Source organism: Pteronotus mesoamericanus, unplaced genomic scaffold (genome assembly GCF_021234165.1).
Source record: "Pteronotus mesoamericanus isolate MK-2021 breed Mesoamerican mustached bat unplaced genomic scaffold, CSHL_Meso_final scaffold_408, whole genome shotgun sequence".
In the NCBI taxonomy this organism is placed as follows: domain Eukaryota; kingdom Metazoa; phylum Chordata; class Mammalia; order Chiroptera; family Mormoopidae; genus Pteronotus; species Pteronotus mesoamericanus.
Genome location: NW_026555315.1, coordinates 4,060,242 through 4,075,999, shown reverse-complemented (window position 1 = coordinate 4,075,999; position 15,758 = coordinate 4,060,242). Strand labels below are relative to the sequence as shown.

The 15,758-nt window shown below is 55.8% G+C and overlaps 2 protein-coding genes across 2 annotated transcripts; both read right to left on the bottom strand.

The window, feature by feature from the left end:
- Nucleotides 1–157: 157 nt before the first annotated feature.
- On the bottom strand, nucleotides 158–5,912 carry GALK1 (galactokinase 1). The gene is made up of 8 exons (XM_054593290.1): nucleotides 5,685–5,912; nucleotides 4,502–4,691; nucleotides 4,018–4,137; nucleotides 3,693–3,828; nucleotides 3,393–3,574; nucleotides 690–840; nucleotides 433–595; nucleotides 158–343 (listed from the first exon to the last, which is right to left on the bottom strand). Exons 1-8 carry the CDS (start codon nucleotides 5,847–5,849, stop codon nucleotides 272–274), a joined length of 1,179 nt encoding a protein of 392 aa, XP_054449265.1. The 5' UTR covers nucleotides 5,850–5,912; the 3' UTR covers nucleotides 158–271.
- A 6,959-nt stretch (nucleotides 5,913–12,871) lies between these two features.
- Nucleotides 12,872–14,579, bottom strand: LOC129086585 (histone H3.3A). Its single transcript, XM_054593187.1, has 4 exons — nucleotides 14,465–14,579; nucleotides 13,853–13,990; nucleotides 13,578–13,731; nucleotides 12,872–13,484 (listed from the first exon to the last, which is right to left on the bottom strand). The coding sequence occupies exons 2-4, from the start codon at nucleotides 13,978–13,980 to the stop codon at nucleotides 13,356–13,358; spliced, it is 411 nt and encodes a 136-aa protein (XP_054449162.1). The 5' UTR covers nucleotides 13,981–13,990; nucleotides 14,465–14,579; the 3' UTR covers nucleotides 12,872–13,355.
- Between the last annotated feature and the right edge of the window lie 1,179 nt (nucleotides 14,580–15,758).

Genomic DNA, 15,758 nt, shown 5'->3' with positions numbered 1-15,758 from the left:
CATGACAAGGACCCAGCTTTGTTCTGCACTTAATACAAGATTTTGCTACCGCTTGGCTCTGACTGTCCGTTCTTCCAGGGCCTGCCCGGGGCAGGGGAGCGGTTCTGGCACCCACCCTTCTTTCAGGGCCAAGCGAGGCAGGTGGGCACTGTGGTCTGAGGCGCACGTTTATTGAGCACCCGGGTGGGGAGGGCAGACGCCAGACACACAGAGCCTCCTGGCTTGCTGCCCGGGGGCCCCGCGCCCGCCGTGGGCCATCGCAGGGGGCGCCTCAAGAGTGCAGCACCTTGGCACCATCCGCCGCCTGGGAGAGGTAGAAGGTGGCGGTACCGCTGTACTGCGCCTGTGGGAGAAGCAGGTGGGGTCTGAGCTCCGCGGGGCCCTGGGAACCTGCTTCTCCCCGCCACCCCTCAAGCTATGGCGCCCACCCACCTGTATGTGCTGCATGGCTTGGGAAGCGGCGGAGGCCTCCAGCAAAGTCACCGTGCAGCCACCAAAGCCGCCGCCTGTCATGCGGCTGCCGTAAACCCCAGGGGCAGACAGCGCAGCCTGCACCAGCTGGTCCAGCTCAGGGCAGCTCACCTCGTAGTCATCCCTGCAGACAGCAGATGGGAGGGGCGGGCCTGGGACCAGCCCCGGCCAGCCCCGGGGACAGCCTGTGCCCGGGGGCCGGGGCCCGGGAGCCTCACCTGAGGGAGAGGTGGCTCTCCACCATGAGGCGGCCGAAGGCTCTGTAGTCACCCCGCTGGAGGGCAGCCGCTGCCTGGGCCGTGCGCCTAATCTCCCCCACGACGTGCCGCGCCCGCCGGAAGCCCTCCTTGCTCACCAGCTCTCTGCCAGCTAGAGAGGACAGGGGTCAGCAGGCGCCCCCCCGACCACCTCTGGACCCCTGCAGACGTGTGGGGACAGGGCCCCGTGGCTCCAGGCCGGTGGGGGAGCCTCCGTTGGAGCCCGGCTCTGACAGAGCTGTAGTTACACCCTGGGCCGGTGGCTAAGCTCCCAGCACCTCCCCTCCTTGCATGTATGGGGGACACCGGCCCCATGTGGGGCGCTGTGAGGACAAGGTGCGATGACACATGCAGAGCTCCCAGCATGGTGCCTGGCACAGTGGGAGCTCCATAACCAGCAGTTAAAGTCCCAGACCCTTGGTGCTTCCAAGGTGAGCGGGACACAGGGCTGCCTTCCAGAAGCCACAGTAAGTAGGGCAGGAGGGAGAAGAAACCCTGCCGTGTATGCGGGCACAACCGCGGAGCCCGAGGGTTGGGGAAGAGCCCAGGCTGAGGGCGCACCAGCAACCAGCAGGCGGCCCCACCAGCCAGTGCGGAGGGCGGGGGTGGGCAAGCCGCAGCCCCCAGCACCAGGGCACCTTGCCACTTAATGCCATGTGCCTGGGCCACAGAGGTTTGGGAGCCAGGGAAGGGCGGGCTGAGTCCTAGGAAAAAGTGAATGCCTTGGGCGGGGAGGGCTGAGGCTGGGAGAGGTGGCTGCAGGAGCCCGGCCCAAAGCCCTTAAGCAGAGACCAACGTGGGGGGTGGGCGGGTCTAGTGAGGGAGGAGGAAAGGAGAGAACAAAGATCAGAGACAAGAGTGGGAGGGGGAACAGTGAGGACTCAGAGGTGACTGAGGTTTCAAACAGGAGTGACAAGGGTGAGGAAATAACAGAGCAGGGGAAGTCAGGAGAAGCCTGTGGGCGAGAAAGGATGGTGGGGTCCGCTGTGGGCCGCATAAAGGCTCCAGGGCCTGGGCAGAAACAGGGGGTGGCAGGCTCAGACCTGGGTCCTCAGTGCGGCAGTGGTGGCTGGGGCTGCGTGCTGAGGACAAAGCCTGGGGCAGCCGCCATGCTGAGGAGGGCAGTGCCACCTGCAGGCGCGTGTGGGGAGCCCCAGGAGGGCTGTTGCGGCAGGTGGCACGGGAGAGGGCGGGCAGATTCGGAGGGTTACGAAGGGAGTGGAGATGAGGAAATGGGGATGGTCAGCCTGAGGTGCTCTTCCAAGACTGGCAGGAGAACCCATTTTAGGAGGGAAAAAAGCGGAAGGGGAGGAGCCAGGCACAAGACAGGAAGGAGGGGGTCTAAGAGAGCGGCCGGTGGCCAGGGCAGGACTCCAGGAGGCAGAGGGGAGCACTGCTCCTGCGGTAGAGGTTCCCCCTCTGAGCTGCTGCGGGAGGGCTGGGGGCGGGGCAGGGGGGAGTGTTCAAGTGCAAAAACCTCAGCCGAGGTCGCCTGTGCAGAGCGGGCGGGGCCAGTCTGAACGTGACAGTTCAAGGAGGACAGGGTGGTCCCTTGGGGCTGGCCAGCGCCCCTAAAATGGGCACAGCCACACTGCCAGGGAAGGTGCAACACCAGCAGCATGATCTGGGGGTTAAGAATGTGGAGCTAACGTGCCTGGGTTCAAGTCTCAGCAATGCCACTTACTGAAGTCCTCATCAAAAAAAAAAAGAGAGAGAAAAATAGTATCTGTTAGAGAATTAAATGAGTTAATATTTCTATGACCTTCAAACTGTTAAATAGACTATCTTCTCAGCCATGTGTATCAGGAACCTTAAAAACACACGTATCTTCTTTCTCGATAGCCCTACTCCTAGGAATCTATTCCTAAGAATAAGAGTATGCAGAGGAAGACTTACGGATAAAACCTTCATCAAAGTGTTCGGTGTAATCATCAGAAAGCGGTCAAGTAAATTACCATGACCCTGAACGCTGGAATATTATGTAGCCTTAAAAAGTCATGTTGCCCTGCCTGGTGTGACTTGATGTGGGTCAATGGGTCTGGGAACCAAAAGGTTGCTGGTTCAATTCCTAAGTCAGGGCACAGGCCTGGGTTGTGGGCCACGTCCCTCGTTGGGGGCAACTGATCGATGTTTCTCTCTCTCTCTTTCTCCCTCCTTTCCGCTCTCTTTAGAAATGAATAAATAAAATCTTTAAAAAGAAAATAAAACATATGCCCTGGCTGGTATGGCTCAGTGGACTGAGTGCCAGACTGCGAACCAAAGGGTCGCTGGTTTGATCCCCAGTCAGGGCATTTAAAAAAAAAAAAGCCTTTCATGGCATAGAATAATGTTAAATATTTTTAAAGGGGCAGGTGACAATACTGTATATCACTTCAAAAATACACATGCCGAAAAACTCTGGCGGGAACACGGTGAAATGCTAATGCTGGCCATCTCTAGGGGGTGGCCTTATAGCTTATTATTTTCTTCTTTGTACTTGTCTACACTTCCCATATCAGGAAACACAACATTAAGATTTCAAGCAGCCCCGTTAAGGTGGGAGCGCGAAGTTACCAGCATTGGGGGGCGGGCAGAGCACGGCAGGGGTCCCGCAGACGAGGCCCCGGCAGCTCCCACTGGGCGCCTGCTGCCCCCAGGACAGAGCACCCCCGGCCGAGCTCTCACCCTCCAGCTCCTCCGGCTGCACCTCCCGGAGGCTCTCCTTGCCCAGCGCCCGGGCCACTTCTTCACACTGGCGCCGTCGCAGCGGGTATTCGCTGGAGCCCAGGGAGTGGCGGACGTTGGAGTTGGTGACGAGCACAGCCAGCTTGGGGTCCGACAGTGGCACCAGGCTTGTCTCCAGGGACCTGGGAGAGCGGTGGAGCGGGGAGGTGACACGGCCAAGCGCCTGCTTGCCAAGGCCCGCAGTGAGCACGCTCTGCCCACAAGCTCCACCAAGTGAGAGGGTCCAGGGGAGCCCCTGACCTGCAGTCAATGAGCAGCGCGTGGTCCTTCTGCGCCAGCAGGGAGATGAGCTGGTCCATGATGCCACAGGGCACCCCTGCAAAGCTGTGCTCGGCCCGCTGACACACCTGGGCCCGGGCAACTACTGCCCCCGAGTCTGTGGCACAGGGTGAGATGAGGAGGCTGGGGCCCAGCAGGGGGCACAGGGGGCGGGTGGGTTGAGCAGTTCCAAAGATGCTCCAGGGAGATTCCCCACCCCACTCTGAAGGCCCCAGCAAGAGAAGCTCTGGCCCCACGAGACCTCCGGGAAGGAAGGCCGGGCTGGGAGCTGGGTTCTAGGAGGTACCTGGGCAGAGCTGCTGCAGGAAGGTGTACGTGGCCACTTCCAGGGCTGCCGAGCTGGACAGCCCACCCCCCAGCGGCACGGAGCTGACCACCACTGCACTGAAGCCGGGGAGGGGGGCAGCTGCAGGGGACACAATGGCGATGGTGAGCGCGCTGTCCGGGAGGGCGGGCACAGGCGGCCAACCTGCTGGGCCAAGGGGCCCACGGCCCTCTGTCCTTCCACCCTGAGGTTCCTGGGCCACAGTCCTCCTGGTTCTCCTCGATTAGGGCTCTGGAGGCCAACGGGTTAGGGTCTGAATCCCGGATCCTCCAATGATGTCGTGGGCAACCCAGGGCAAGCTCCGGGCCCTCTCGGGGCGTCTGTTCCTTCATCTGTACACGGGGATGCCCCGCCCTGCCAGCCCACCCCACAGGGGCCTAGGTGAGCGGATGGCTTTTATGGCTGAGAGCTGGTGCTCCCGGTCCCAGCCTAACTTGCCCCATACCTGGGTAGTGCTGAATCACTCCCTTGACATAGTTGGCCCATCGAGGGGTCCCAGGCTCCAGGGCCCGCTGGGCTGTGGGCAAGGGAAACTGCAGCCGCCTGGGCTCATCGGCATCCTCGGAGGTGGTGAGGAGGGAGACGAGGCCATCTGCCCGGGGGCTGCCAACCATCACGGTCACGAGCTCCAAAGCCTGACATGAGAGGAGAGGCGTATGCAGAGCTTCTGCCAGCAAAGGATGCAGGAGGCCCTTCCAACACACAGCGGCTCAGGCACGTGGGGCCTGGGACAGACAGGAGGGTGACCTTTAGGCTCGGCGGGAGAGGAGGTGGGAGAGGAAGAAGGACCGTGCGACTCTCTCAGGGAAGAGCCTGAGGGCTGAGCTGGCCTTGGGGGCTTAGGCCCTGCCCCCTGGGCTCTCAGGGGCGGGAGCAGTGCAGTGCTGGCCTGGACTCTGCCCTGAGCGTGGGCTCCCAGCTGCGGGGCACAGGGGAGAGGGAGCTCAAAAGGAAAACAGAACCAGAGGAGCTCCCTCTGATGCCTTCCAATTTGTGGGGGTGCCTCAGGAGTGCTGTACCCCTCATTCCCAAGCTGCATGGTGAGGTGGAAAAACCCCTGGCTGAGAGCTGGGAGGCCTGAGGGCCGTCGAAGCCCCACCAAGCACCAGCTGTGTAGCTTTGACCAGGTCACTAGCCGCCCTCCCCACCCCCCACAGGGCCTGTTTTCCTCTCTGTACACTTCACAGGCTGGGCCAGGAGGCCTAGGGCTGGTTCCGGCAGGATCTGCACAGCCTAAGGGAGGCCAGAGTCCGAAGCACGTCCTTTCCTGTGCAGCACGGGGCCCCCGCATTTTGAGGTGACTCCCAGGTTGCTGGCAAGGATCAGCAGTCCACAGAGGGCGAGCTGGAGCGAGGAGGCGTCGGCACACCCCCTCCCAGCCTACTTCCTCGCAGGCGCCCGCTTCCTCTCTTCCTACGTGAGACGTGCCTCGTCCCAGGGGCTCTCCCACGTGCGCGACCCCCAAACTCGGCCGGAGTGCAAGTTCGGCGCGGCCGGAGTGCAAGTTCGGCGCGGCCCGCCCAGCAGTTCACGCGGGGACCAGGCGCCTCCCCGCGCACCTCGGGCCTGCCCTTCTGGCGGGGTGGCCGAGCCCCAGAAGAGGTTCGGGTCCCCTCCCAGCCCCTCACCATGGGCAGCACCAGGCCCTGGTTGTAGTCCGTGTGCTCCCCGATGAGGTTGACGCGGCCCGGGGCCGACACCGCCAGCTCGGCCTCGGCCCCGAACTCCTCCCGGAAGGCCCTCCGGGCCTCGGCCAGCAGCTCTCCGACCTGGGGTTGTCTCGAAGCGGCCATGACGCTCACCCTCCAGCGCTCGGCCGGCACGGCCCGGTCGGCGCGGGATGCTCGAGGCGGGGCCGCAGCGAGGGGCGTGTATTGCTGCCCTCGTCGCCCCGCCGGCCCCGCCCCGCCGCCGCCCGCTGAGCCGGTCCGGTTTCCCCGCGGGGGCGGGGGCGGGGCGCCGGCGGGCGCGGGACCGGGGCAAGGACCGCAGGGCGCCCTCTCAAGTCGGTAAAGCCCTGTGTGGTCTCGGCCGGACCGGGACGCCTGAGCTGCACCTCCCTGGCTGTGCCCACAGCCAGAGACAACCAGCTGCCACCCAGCCGACCTGGCGTCCCAAAGGGATCGCTGAAGCCCAAGAGTCCTGCAGCTGAGAGAGGTCGCCAGCCCCTGGTCCTGGGTCTCTAAGAGCGTGACACTCGGTGTAAATAGCGATGGAGCCAAGTTTGGTGGTGACCGAGGAGTCGTTTTCTCCAGGCTCCTTTTCTAGGGCGGACACGCTGTCACATCTCCTAGCTACGAAGGGCCGGAGGAGGGTGGCAATGGACAGCCGCGGGCCCAGCCCCTGCTGGAAGGACGTGCCACGGCCGCTCAGGTAGGCTGGGCAGAGCAGGGCTGCGCAGGGCTGAGGGAAAAGGGGGGTGGGTGGCAGGACGGAGGGTGATAGCCAGCGGCACCGCGTTTTCTTTGCGGTGCGGAAGCTGCTCTGAGATTGGCTGTGGTGGTGGTCCCGCTGCCTGTGAACGAACTAAGACCGCTGAATTGTGCGCTGTAGGTGGGTGAGCTGTATGGCACGGGTAGCATATGTTGGGGCTGGCAGAAACCGATTTCAGCTCACAGGCCATGCCTCCTGACAAGGCACCACTCTGTGGGCGCGGCGGGGAGCGAAGCAACCCCTTCTGCAGGAATCCTTTCCCCATGTCAGCTTTCTTTTCTTTTTTATTTGTATTGATTAGAGAGAACATTGATTTGTTGTTCCACTTATTTATACATTCATCGGTTGCTTCTTGTATGTGCCGTGACGGGGATTGAACCCGCACCCCTGGTGTATCAGGGCAACTCTAACCAGCTGAGCTGCCCGCCTGGGGCCCCGTCTCAGCTCTGACGTCCAACAGTCCAAATCTCTTCCCTTGTTACTGTGTGACCTCGGGCAGATGAGCGGCCCGTTTAAGCCTCAGTTTCTCACCTGTAAACCGAGGCTATAAAAAGTACTTAGCACTTAGTAAACACAGAATAAATGTTTCCTATTATTATCAATCCTCCATTAGTTCAACAGACATTAGTGGACTCTCCTGCGTGCAACTGGCCAGGGAGATAAAAGCCCCGGCGCGGGCGTTCTGGTTGGAGGCAGACGCAATCTGGCCTCCGAGACAGACGCTGGCACTGCGGAGGGAAAAGCTTTCTGAGGAAGAAGAGGGAGGGGGAATCCTGACTGCTGCGAAGGCCACATACTGTTTGTTTTTTTAATTTACATTGTTTCATTTTGCTTGAAAACACTTTTGTTTAACCCGTCATCATTGTTTTAGTTGTTCTTGGGGACCCTGATTTGATCAAAGAGGGAAATGCTTCCATTTGCCCAAGATGGACTCTGAAACATTGATTTTTATTTGGGAGATGTGTTTACACTCAGTTTTGGGTGTTTTTTTCTTTTTCTTGGTTTGTTTGTTTTGTTTTGTTTTTACAGCACAGAAAGTAAGGGTTTATTTTCAGGAAGTGGCCTGGATGCAGAGACAGGGGAGCTAATGCTCAAAGAGCTGGCTCTACATGCAGTTTTTATTTATTTAGTTGAGATTTTATTTATTTATTTTTAAAGTGAGGAGGAGGAGAGGGAGAGAAACATCTATGCGCAAGAGATACATCAATCAGTTGCCTCTCACAAGCCCCCAACTGGGGCCCTGAACTGCAACCCAGGCATGTGCCCTGACTGGGAATTGAACCGGCAACTTTTTGGTTCACAGGCCTGTGCGCAGTCCAGTGAGCCACACCAGCCAGGGCCACATTCGGTTTTTAAAAACCACCTAGCATGTTACATGAAGTTTGTTGGGAAGTCTGCCTTAACCTTTAACCCTTCTTCCCATTTCCTGGCCAGATGTCACAGATGTTGGGGGGAAGGTGGCACTTTAATGGAGACCCTGCACCCCAAGATCTGTCTTCTACTTCACTGGTCAAAAAATCCACTTGTATAAAAGAGAAAACAAAAGAAACAAAGAAGGAAAGCTCGTTGCATCAGCCCAGCCAGAGCCGGCCGTCACTCTGACTGAGGCGTCACGATAGAATTCCCAAGAATACCCGCTGGCGGGGGAACACTGCCCCCACCAGCCGGCTGCCTGGTAGCCGAGGCAGGCCTAGAGGTCACCAAGGCACCTTTGTCCAGGCCTCGGTGAGACCTGGCCCCCACCGGGACGGGCGCTTCAGACACGCCCGTCCTCTCTCAGGGGCTGTGTCTGTCTCTGGGCCCAATTCTTAGCCCTCGGGCCCTCCCTGCCGGACTTGGCCTTTCTTCACCCAATGAAGGCCTGCACGTCCTGTGCAGCTCTGGCTTCTTTGTCGCGGTCACAGCCTGGTTCCCTGATGGGACTTGGAGCCACACCTCCCAAGCAGATATCTGCCCACATGGTCTCTGAAAGTGTTTGCTCTCAGCAGATGGCCCCCCTCCACCCATTCTGGGAGGTTCTTTTTGTAATTGTTCCCAGAGCGTTAACCTATCTCCCGATTTGTAGCCCCCTTGCCTTTCTGCAACGTTGATGATAACACTTCTGAGGCATTGATACTGCTCTTCTGGACCTCGTGCAGCCCCAGGATCGGGGCTGGCACCCAGCCAGCCGGGCAGCGCCGGCTGTTGACTACCGAGCTGGTTCTGATTGCTGAGTGTGCTTGACTTTTGTCGTCAGATATTTTAAAAATCACCAGAATCTGTGCAGATTATTTCATTAAATCCTTACGAGCCTATTGGGTACGTACTGTTTCTCTTCCCATTTTACAGATGAGGAAAAGCAGCACAGATGTGCGGAGGAACTCATCCAAGTGCAGCCGCTGGGCCCTGAACCGAGGTTTGTCTGACCCTGAGCCCGTCCTCTCAGCCACCACCCTGCCCCCTTGAGCACCCTGACCTGCGGCAGCCGCTGCCCACTAAACTGTTAAGATCTAAAGCCCAGCCTCTTAGCAAGGGACAGGCGGGACAGCCGCTCTCCAGGACCACTGGGGCCTCGCTTCCTGCGGGGAACACGCCCGACGGGGAGGCCAGGCCAGTAACCAAAGCTCTTGGGAACTGGACTCATTCTTTGCCACATGTGCCAGGAGCGGATCCAGCCAGCCCTGCCGGGGCTGCTGGGGCCATTCAACAGGTTGGTCGGCAAACGTGACGGGAGCCTCTGTTCGGGCCAGGCCTGCGCCCCCCAGAGTCTTCAGAGACCTTGCCTTCGGAGCACCAGGAGCTTCTCCTGCTAAGAGGGGACAGCCACAGGCCACGTCTTTCTTTGGTGCCCCAACCATGTCCCTGAAGTTCCTGCCCTCTAGGCTGGGGACCACCCTGTCAGTGGCCAAGGAGACATCCAGACTCAGAAGACTCAGCCGACAGCTAAGGCCTGTGGCCATGCCTCCTGACACCTCATGCCAGCTACTGGCTGCAGCCGGCAGAGGGCTCCAGCCACCCGGGGTGGGCAGAAGGACCGAGACTGGCCAGAGGCAGGGTGCTGGGGAGCGTTGCAGTAGGACCCGCAGGCCGTGATGCCTGAGCCTAGGACCCATCTCCCCCCCATCCCCTCTGCTAATGCTCGTGGGTCAATGCTAGGAGGTGAGGAGCTTATGGGAAAGGTCCTGCGGCCCAGTGTGTCCCACGGAGGGGTTGGGAAGGGAGTAAGGACTAGTGGAGTCCAGGCACCCCCCTCCCTGGGGCCGTGTGCAGTCCCTCACACCCCCTCTCACAGAGGGCCACCTGCGCTGAGCCTGTGGCACACCAGCCTTCTCCCCAGAGCCCTGCCTGTTCCTGGCACGAGTGCTGTTTTCCCAGAGTTACGGCTTCCCACAAAAGCTGACAGCTGCTGGGGAGAGGACCCCAGGCTGGCACCTGACTTTGCCCCCCCCCCCCCCGTCCCGTGTGTCCCTTTCCAGGTCGTGTGTGGCCTCATAGCCCTTCCAGGAGCCTCAGCCTCTCTGAAGCCCCCTCCCCTTGCTCCCCTGGTGAGGGGGTGACTGCAGAACCTCTTCGTTTCCTCCTTGGGGAAGGGCAGTGGTGGGGGGTCCTCTGCTTGGGGCACACGGCTAAGAAGTACTTCCCCTGGTTGTGCCAGACCAACCCCCTGGCTGCTGCCTGACACTGGGCATGGCGCTCAGGTGAGGACGCCAGGGCAGCTGGGGACATGTGACACGGGAGAAGTCCTGTTACTCTGCTTGGAATGACAGGGGTTTTGGTGGAATCCCACGCTGCCGGGGCTGCCGGGCGGTCAGTGGGGTCACAGGAGCAGGCGCCCTTTAGGAGGCTGAGCTGGGCCTCTGTGCATCAGTTGAAGCCACCCCAGCTGTACCCGCCTTGGCCCACGGCCTTGCTCATTCCCAGACCTGCGGGCACAAGGGTGAGGAAACCAGGCCAACCGCCTGGCCCAAGAGGGCGTCTTCAGCTTTCCCCCTGCGGCTGCTGCAGGACTTGGGTTGGCAACGTGGGCAGGGGCCTGGTCCTTCCTGCCTGCCTGCCTCCCGCCGTGCCCTCCGGAAGGCAGCCAGCAGGCCAGCTGTGTGTTGCTGGCCAGAAGCCAAGTGCAGCTGGATGGAGTGGCCCAGGCTGGTGACATTCCTGAGGAATGCCCACAGGGGGCAGGTGAGACCACCGTCAGGGTGAGGAACAGCTTTGGGACCCAGGCAAGGTGCAGGCGTTCATCTTTGGCCTCGGACCGGTGCCTGGGGTGCTCCTAACCCAAAGGATGAGGCGGTAGGGGGGGGGACCGGACGCCCAGGGTGGCAGCTCGTAATCTCCTGGGACTCAGAGCCGTCAGGACCCCTGGCTGGCACTTCCAGCCCTCCACTCACCTGGCCCATGTTGGTCTGGCCCAACTGGGAGAGCTTACAGTGGAGAGAGGCACTACCGGTACACGGGTTCGGCTGGCACACACCAGCACTGTCTTGAGCAAGCTGGGACGCGCGCTCCCTCAGGAGCGGGTTTGCCAGTCTCGTCCCTGCACGCCCTCTGTGCACCCCGAGCTGAGTCACACAAGATGAGCCCTTCAAGGACAGCTCCCCACAGGAAGTTTTGTGCAAGTGATGTTATCATTCGAATGAAGACGACCATTAAGTCTCAACCTCAAAAACTTTATTTTTGTCTATTCATCAAGGGCACAGGATCCCTTCGGCAGCTCCAACTTTTGCTTGCTTTTCTGCTTACAGACTTTGTTCCATCGCCTATACCCAGGGATATCCTGTGTGGCCAGCTTCCTGGAACCAAAAAATATTTTTGCCTTCCGGTTAAGAACGCTCAAAGTATGGAAGTGCAAGTTGCACTATTTACAGCAGCAGATTCCAAGCTGCCCGCTAAAACCCAAGAACCTTCTGCATTAGGATGCAGGTTCAATTGTCATCCCTGTGGGTCACCAGACAACTCAACGAGCTGACCCATTGCCATAGCTAAGTTCCTGCTCAGGTTCAGACACCGCTACACTCCAGAGCACGGCACATACCAACATCTAGGACTGTGTCTTTCAGATGCACAATGTGAGGCAACTGTTGGGATGGTTGTTCCAGAGCTGGTTATTCTGAACCTTGGAGAAAACCAGTTCACCACATTGGACTCCACCTTTAACTACGTAGAGGTTCATTGTCACCAAGACTCCCAGGCCTATTCTAAGGTTGCCTTTCTGCACAATCCCCTTCGGTGTGTAACTAATCCTTAGTAAAAAAATAAAAAGCTATTAGGGCTTCAGTATCTTGCTACAGCTTCAAATACACGTCTTGTCTGAGGGGAGCTCTTTTGCACATCTTAATATTAATATACAATGCTGCTTGCTAGCCAACATTGGTCAAGAAAACTTTCTATACTGAAAAGGTGCCTTAGACCAGTAAGCCTCGCACCTCTGAATTAAGACTTGCTATATGAAAAGATCCATAAAACAGTTAAGAGGGTCATTGGAACAAATCCTTAATTGGGCCCTAGTATTAAAAAATTTCCCTTCCTTGGACATCGTTACACCCCAAATTATTGCTGGACATGAAGGGAAGACTAACATTTTATCTTAAGCTCACACTGCAAATACAGCGGAGGATCTTTTACATTTTTCTGTTAACTATTTTTCTAACAACCTAAACTCAAACTTCAGGATACAAAGAACTTAGATTAATGGATGTTTGTGCATTCAATTTAGGTTTTTGACACTTAGTTGGATAAACAAGTTTATTTGTAAATTTAGTCAACATACATAATTGACCTAAAAACTTCAATAGGAGGGTAAGTTTTAAAACCACTTGGAAGACCATCTCTATAAAGTGATTTTCCCAGGCCCATATACCAGATGTAACCTAACTGGACACCATCTTAACAGGCAGAGGATAGGTAAGCTGGAGCCATGTGCCCCACCCCCACAGCAAGTTTACACTAAGGGTTATAATACAAACTCCACAAGGGAAAAACTCAGGTATTGGTTCCTCTTGGTACAGGGAGAAAAAAACCTAGTTATGAAACCAACCACAACACAAAAAAAAAGCTGCACTAACTAGATCAAAATATTAGTAACAGATGATGCTGGTGTGAATAACTTGTATATTCTAGAGCCCTTATAAATAAAATCCCCGTAATAGTTGCATTATCAGCTAGAGGGTTAGTTAACATGTGGTAGAATGAGGACTTATGCAAGGTATTAATTTGCAAAGCATTTTACTACTATGAAACAAGTGCAGTCTAGTTAGGAGAAAACCAACTGGACCCTAAATTACAACACACCTTAATGACAAGACTCCCCACATGTGAATGTAAAACATTTAATTTAAAAATGTTGACACTACAATATATAAAATAGCTATTATAAATGCACATAGTGTATTCTATAGCTGCCATGTTTACTTTTTTTTTTTTTTTTTAAGGAAACTGTAAGTTACACTGTGGTTAAGACTTGTATCTTCACCCTTGGAAAAGCCCACATTCTATCACAGTGATGCATGGTCAGACTTAACAGCCCCAATTGTTAAACACTTGGATCAAGTCATAACCAGTTTTATTGCAAAAGGACCCTGTACACATTAATCAATTCTAGTACCTTAATAGCTACCCAACAAGTCATTAACATACAGAAACATGCATCATGAGAAGCAAGAAGTATCACCCATCCCTTCTGCATATTAGCAACTTGTCACTCCTGAGCAACAGTGCTCACATCACTGAGGTCTGTGAACAGTCACTTTTCGCATTCATCCTGAGTGAAAGATGGAATGACTTAAGTACAAATGCAACATATTATAAACAATTTCTTACAAAAAAAGTCACAAATTAAACCAAAGTATTTTACAGAATTTACTACAAAACACCATAAAAACTGCCTTCACTTAAGCTCTCTCTCCCCGTATCCGGCGAGCCAACTGGATGTCTTTGGGCATGATGGTGACTCTCTTAGCGTGGATGGCACACAGATTAGTATCTTCAAATAAACCCACCAGGTACGCCTCGCTGGCCTCCTGTTGAGGACAAGAGCCACACTATTAGACTCTCTCCGGAGAGAGGAGAACCGGCTTCTCGCCCTCCGCCCGCCGCGGCCTTTGTCGTCTCACCTGCAGCGCACCGATGGCGGCACTCTGAAACCTCAGGTCGGTTTTGAAATCTTGGGCGATCTCCCTCACCAACCTCTGGAAAGGCAGCTTCCGGATCAGAAGCTCGGTCGATTTCTGGTAACGACGGATTTCTCGAAGCGCAACGGTCCCGGGCCTGAGCGAGGAGAATGTAAACGGACACCAGTTAACTGACAGCGTCGGCGCCCTACCAGGAACCGTTCCCGCGCCAGCCAGCCAGCGCCGCCGAGTCATTGTTTTCCCTCTGCTTTGCCTACCTGTAGCGATGAGGTTTTTTTACCCCGCCGGTAGAGGGAGCGCTTTTCCTGGCAGCTTTAGTGGCCAGCTGTTTGCGGGGCGCTTTCCCACCCGTGGATTTACGAGCAGTCTGCTTGGTTCGGGCCATTTTCTTTCACCTAAGGGAAAACATCGATGACACCATGGCCGCGGCGCTCGCCAGGGTTTGGGGTGAGAGAAATGGGACAATCTCCGCGCAGTGCCCCTGCTCTCCCACCTCTTCGCGCCCCACCTCGCGGCGGCGGCAGATGGCCGAGGAGGTGCCGCCTCCTCCCCCTCCCCTAATGACTCAGGCTGCGAGTAGCAGCAGCCTCCCCCGGGAGGGGGAGCGCGGGGAGGAGTCACTTCCCCTCCTCGACGGGCGGAGGCCCTGCTGCCCGGAACCCAGCGCCGGGACCTCTTAATCATCGGCATGAAAGACGACAGAGACGCGATTCCGGAACGAAGCCCCAGATGAAAAACTGCCGACCCCATACCCGATGCCAGCGGCTCGAGCAGCTCGCACCAGCCGGCACTCGGCCCCCAACGGCCACGGCCCGCGGCATCAACGGCTGGCGCGTCCTCAAGTCACGGGTAAAACCATGAAGGCTTACCCAACGCCGAAGTCTCAAGCCGCTTCTTCGTTCGCCGCGCCGCTTCTGCTGCCCAGGAAAGAGCCGCAGTCGCCCAGCACTCCGAAACAGCTGTCCCAACGAACACCCAAACCGCTTTGCTCCGACCCCCCCAATGCCTCCGCCTTTATACCCACGCTACACGCTGCGTCTCTGCGTCATAGGACTCTCATTTGCATACACCAACGACTTTTTCTATTGGTCGAAGCTTTCGCCGACGCGTTGACATCCCCCGACACAAAGGCCGTGCTTCGGCAGTGTTCTCTGATTGGTGGATATCTAGGCCGTTGATTGGCTGTTAAAGTGGCCCAACGATTGGACGAAAGCAAAGGGAAATGGACGAATCAGAGTTTAGCAGTAAGCGGCTCTTCTCATTGGATGAAATTGGGCTATGTTTGGATCCTTCCCTTGGTTCCAAAGCTCTACAATAGAAAGTCAATGCAAATCAATTGCATTGGTCCCCATCTGGTCCACAGAGTCCGGATAGGCAGAAGACTAACCTTATTTGCATCGAGAGATGCAATCAATGTAGGAAGAGATTACGTTAATAAAATTTTTGTAAATACTTTCCATTGCAAAATGAAATGTGTTTTCTATTATTACTTTTCATTAACATTTTGGTAGTTTCAATTTGTGTTTTTGTTTCCAAGTCTTATTCAAGAACTCCTAAACTATTTCAGGTAAATGTTTTCATTGACTTTAACATTTTGATAGTGAACAATGTAGTGTAAGTGAAAATTAGAATTCAGTAAATCATATATTACCAAGTATTTTATAAATCTGTCACATACCTTTTAACCAAAAAATCAGTTCTTTTGTTTGGTAGCATGGAAAGGGGCAAATAATAGCTACAAAGAAACAAATATCAATAAATGATTTTGTAAGTACCGTTTTGTATGCTGCCAGGCCAGCCGTCACAAAATGCTTTGTGATTTCAATATGTAATTCAGCTGAATGAAATTGAAATTACTACAGCCAACATGGGAATTGTCCTACAACAACATTTGCATGTCTATAACAAATAAAGATAAGACAACTATATTCAATATGTGCCCCTGTGTTTAATGATATATCCTGGAGATATTGACTTGTGTAGAAACATGACAAATGTATAAAAATGTTCATTCCTATCCTTGCCTAAATAAATGCCTTGGATGGGTTGCAATATTCAGCACTCCAGTGATTCAAGTATGTAAAATACCAAAGCAGGTTTAAGGTTAAGACCAGACAAACAAAACTCAGAAATTTAAATGGAGCCTTGGGCATTCTATGCCAC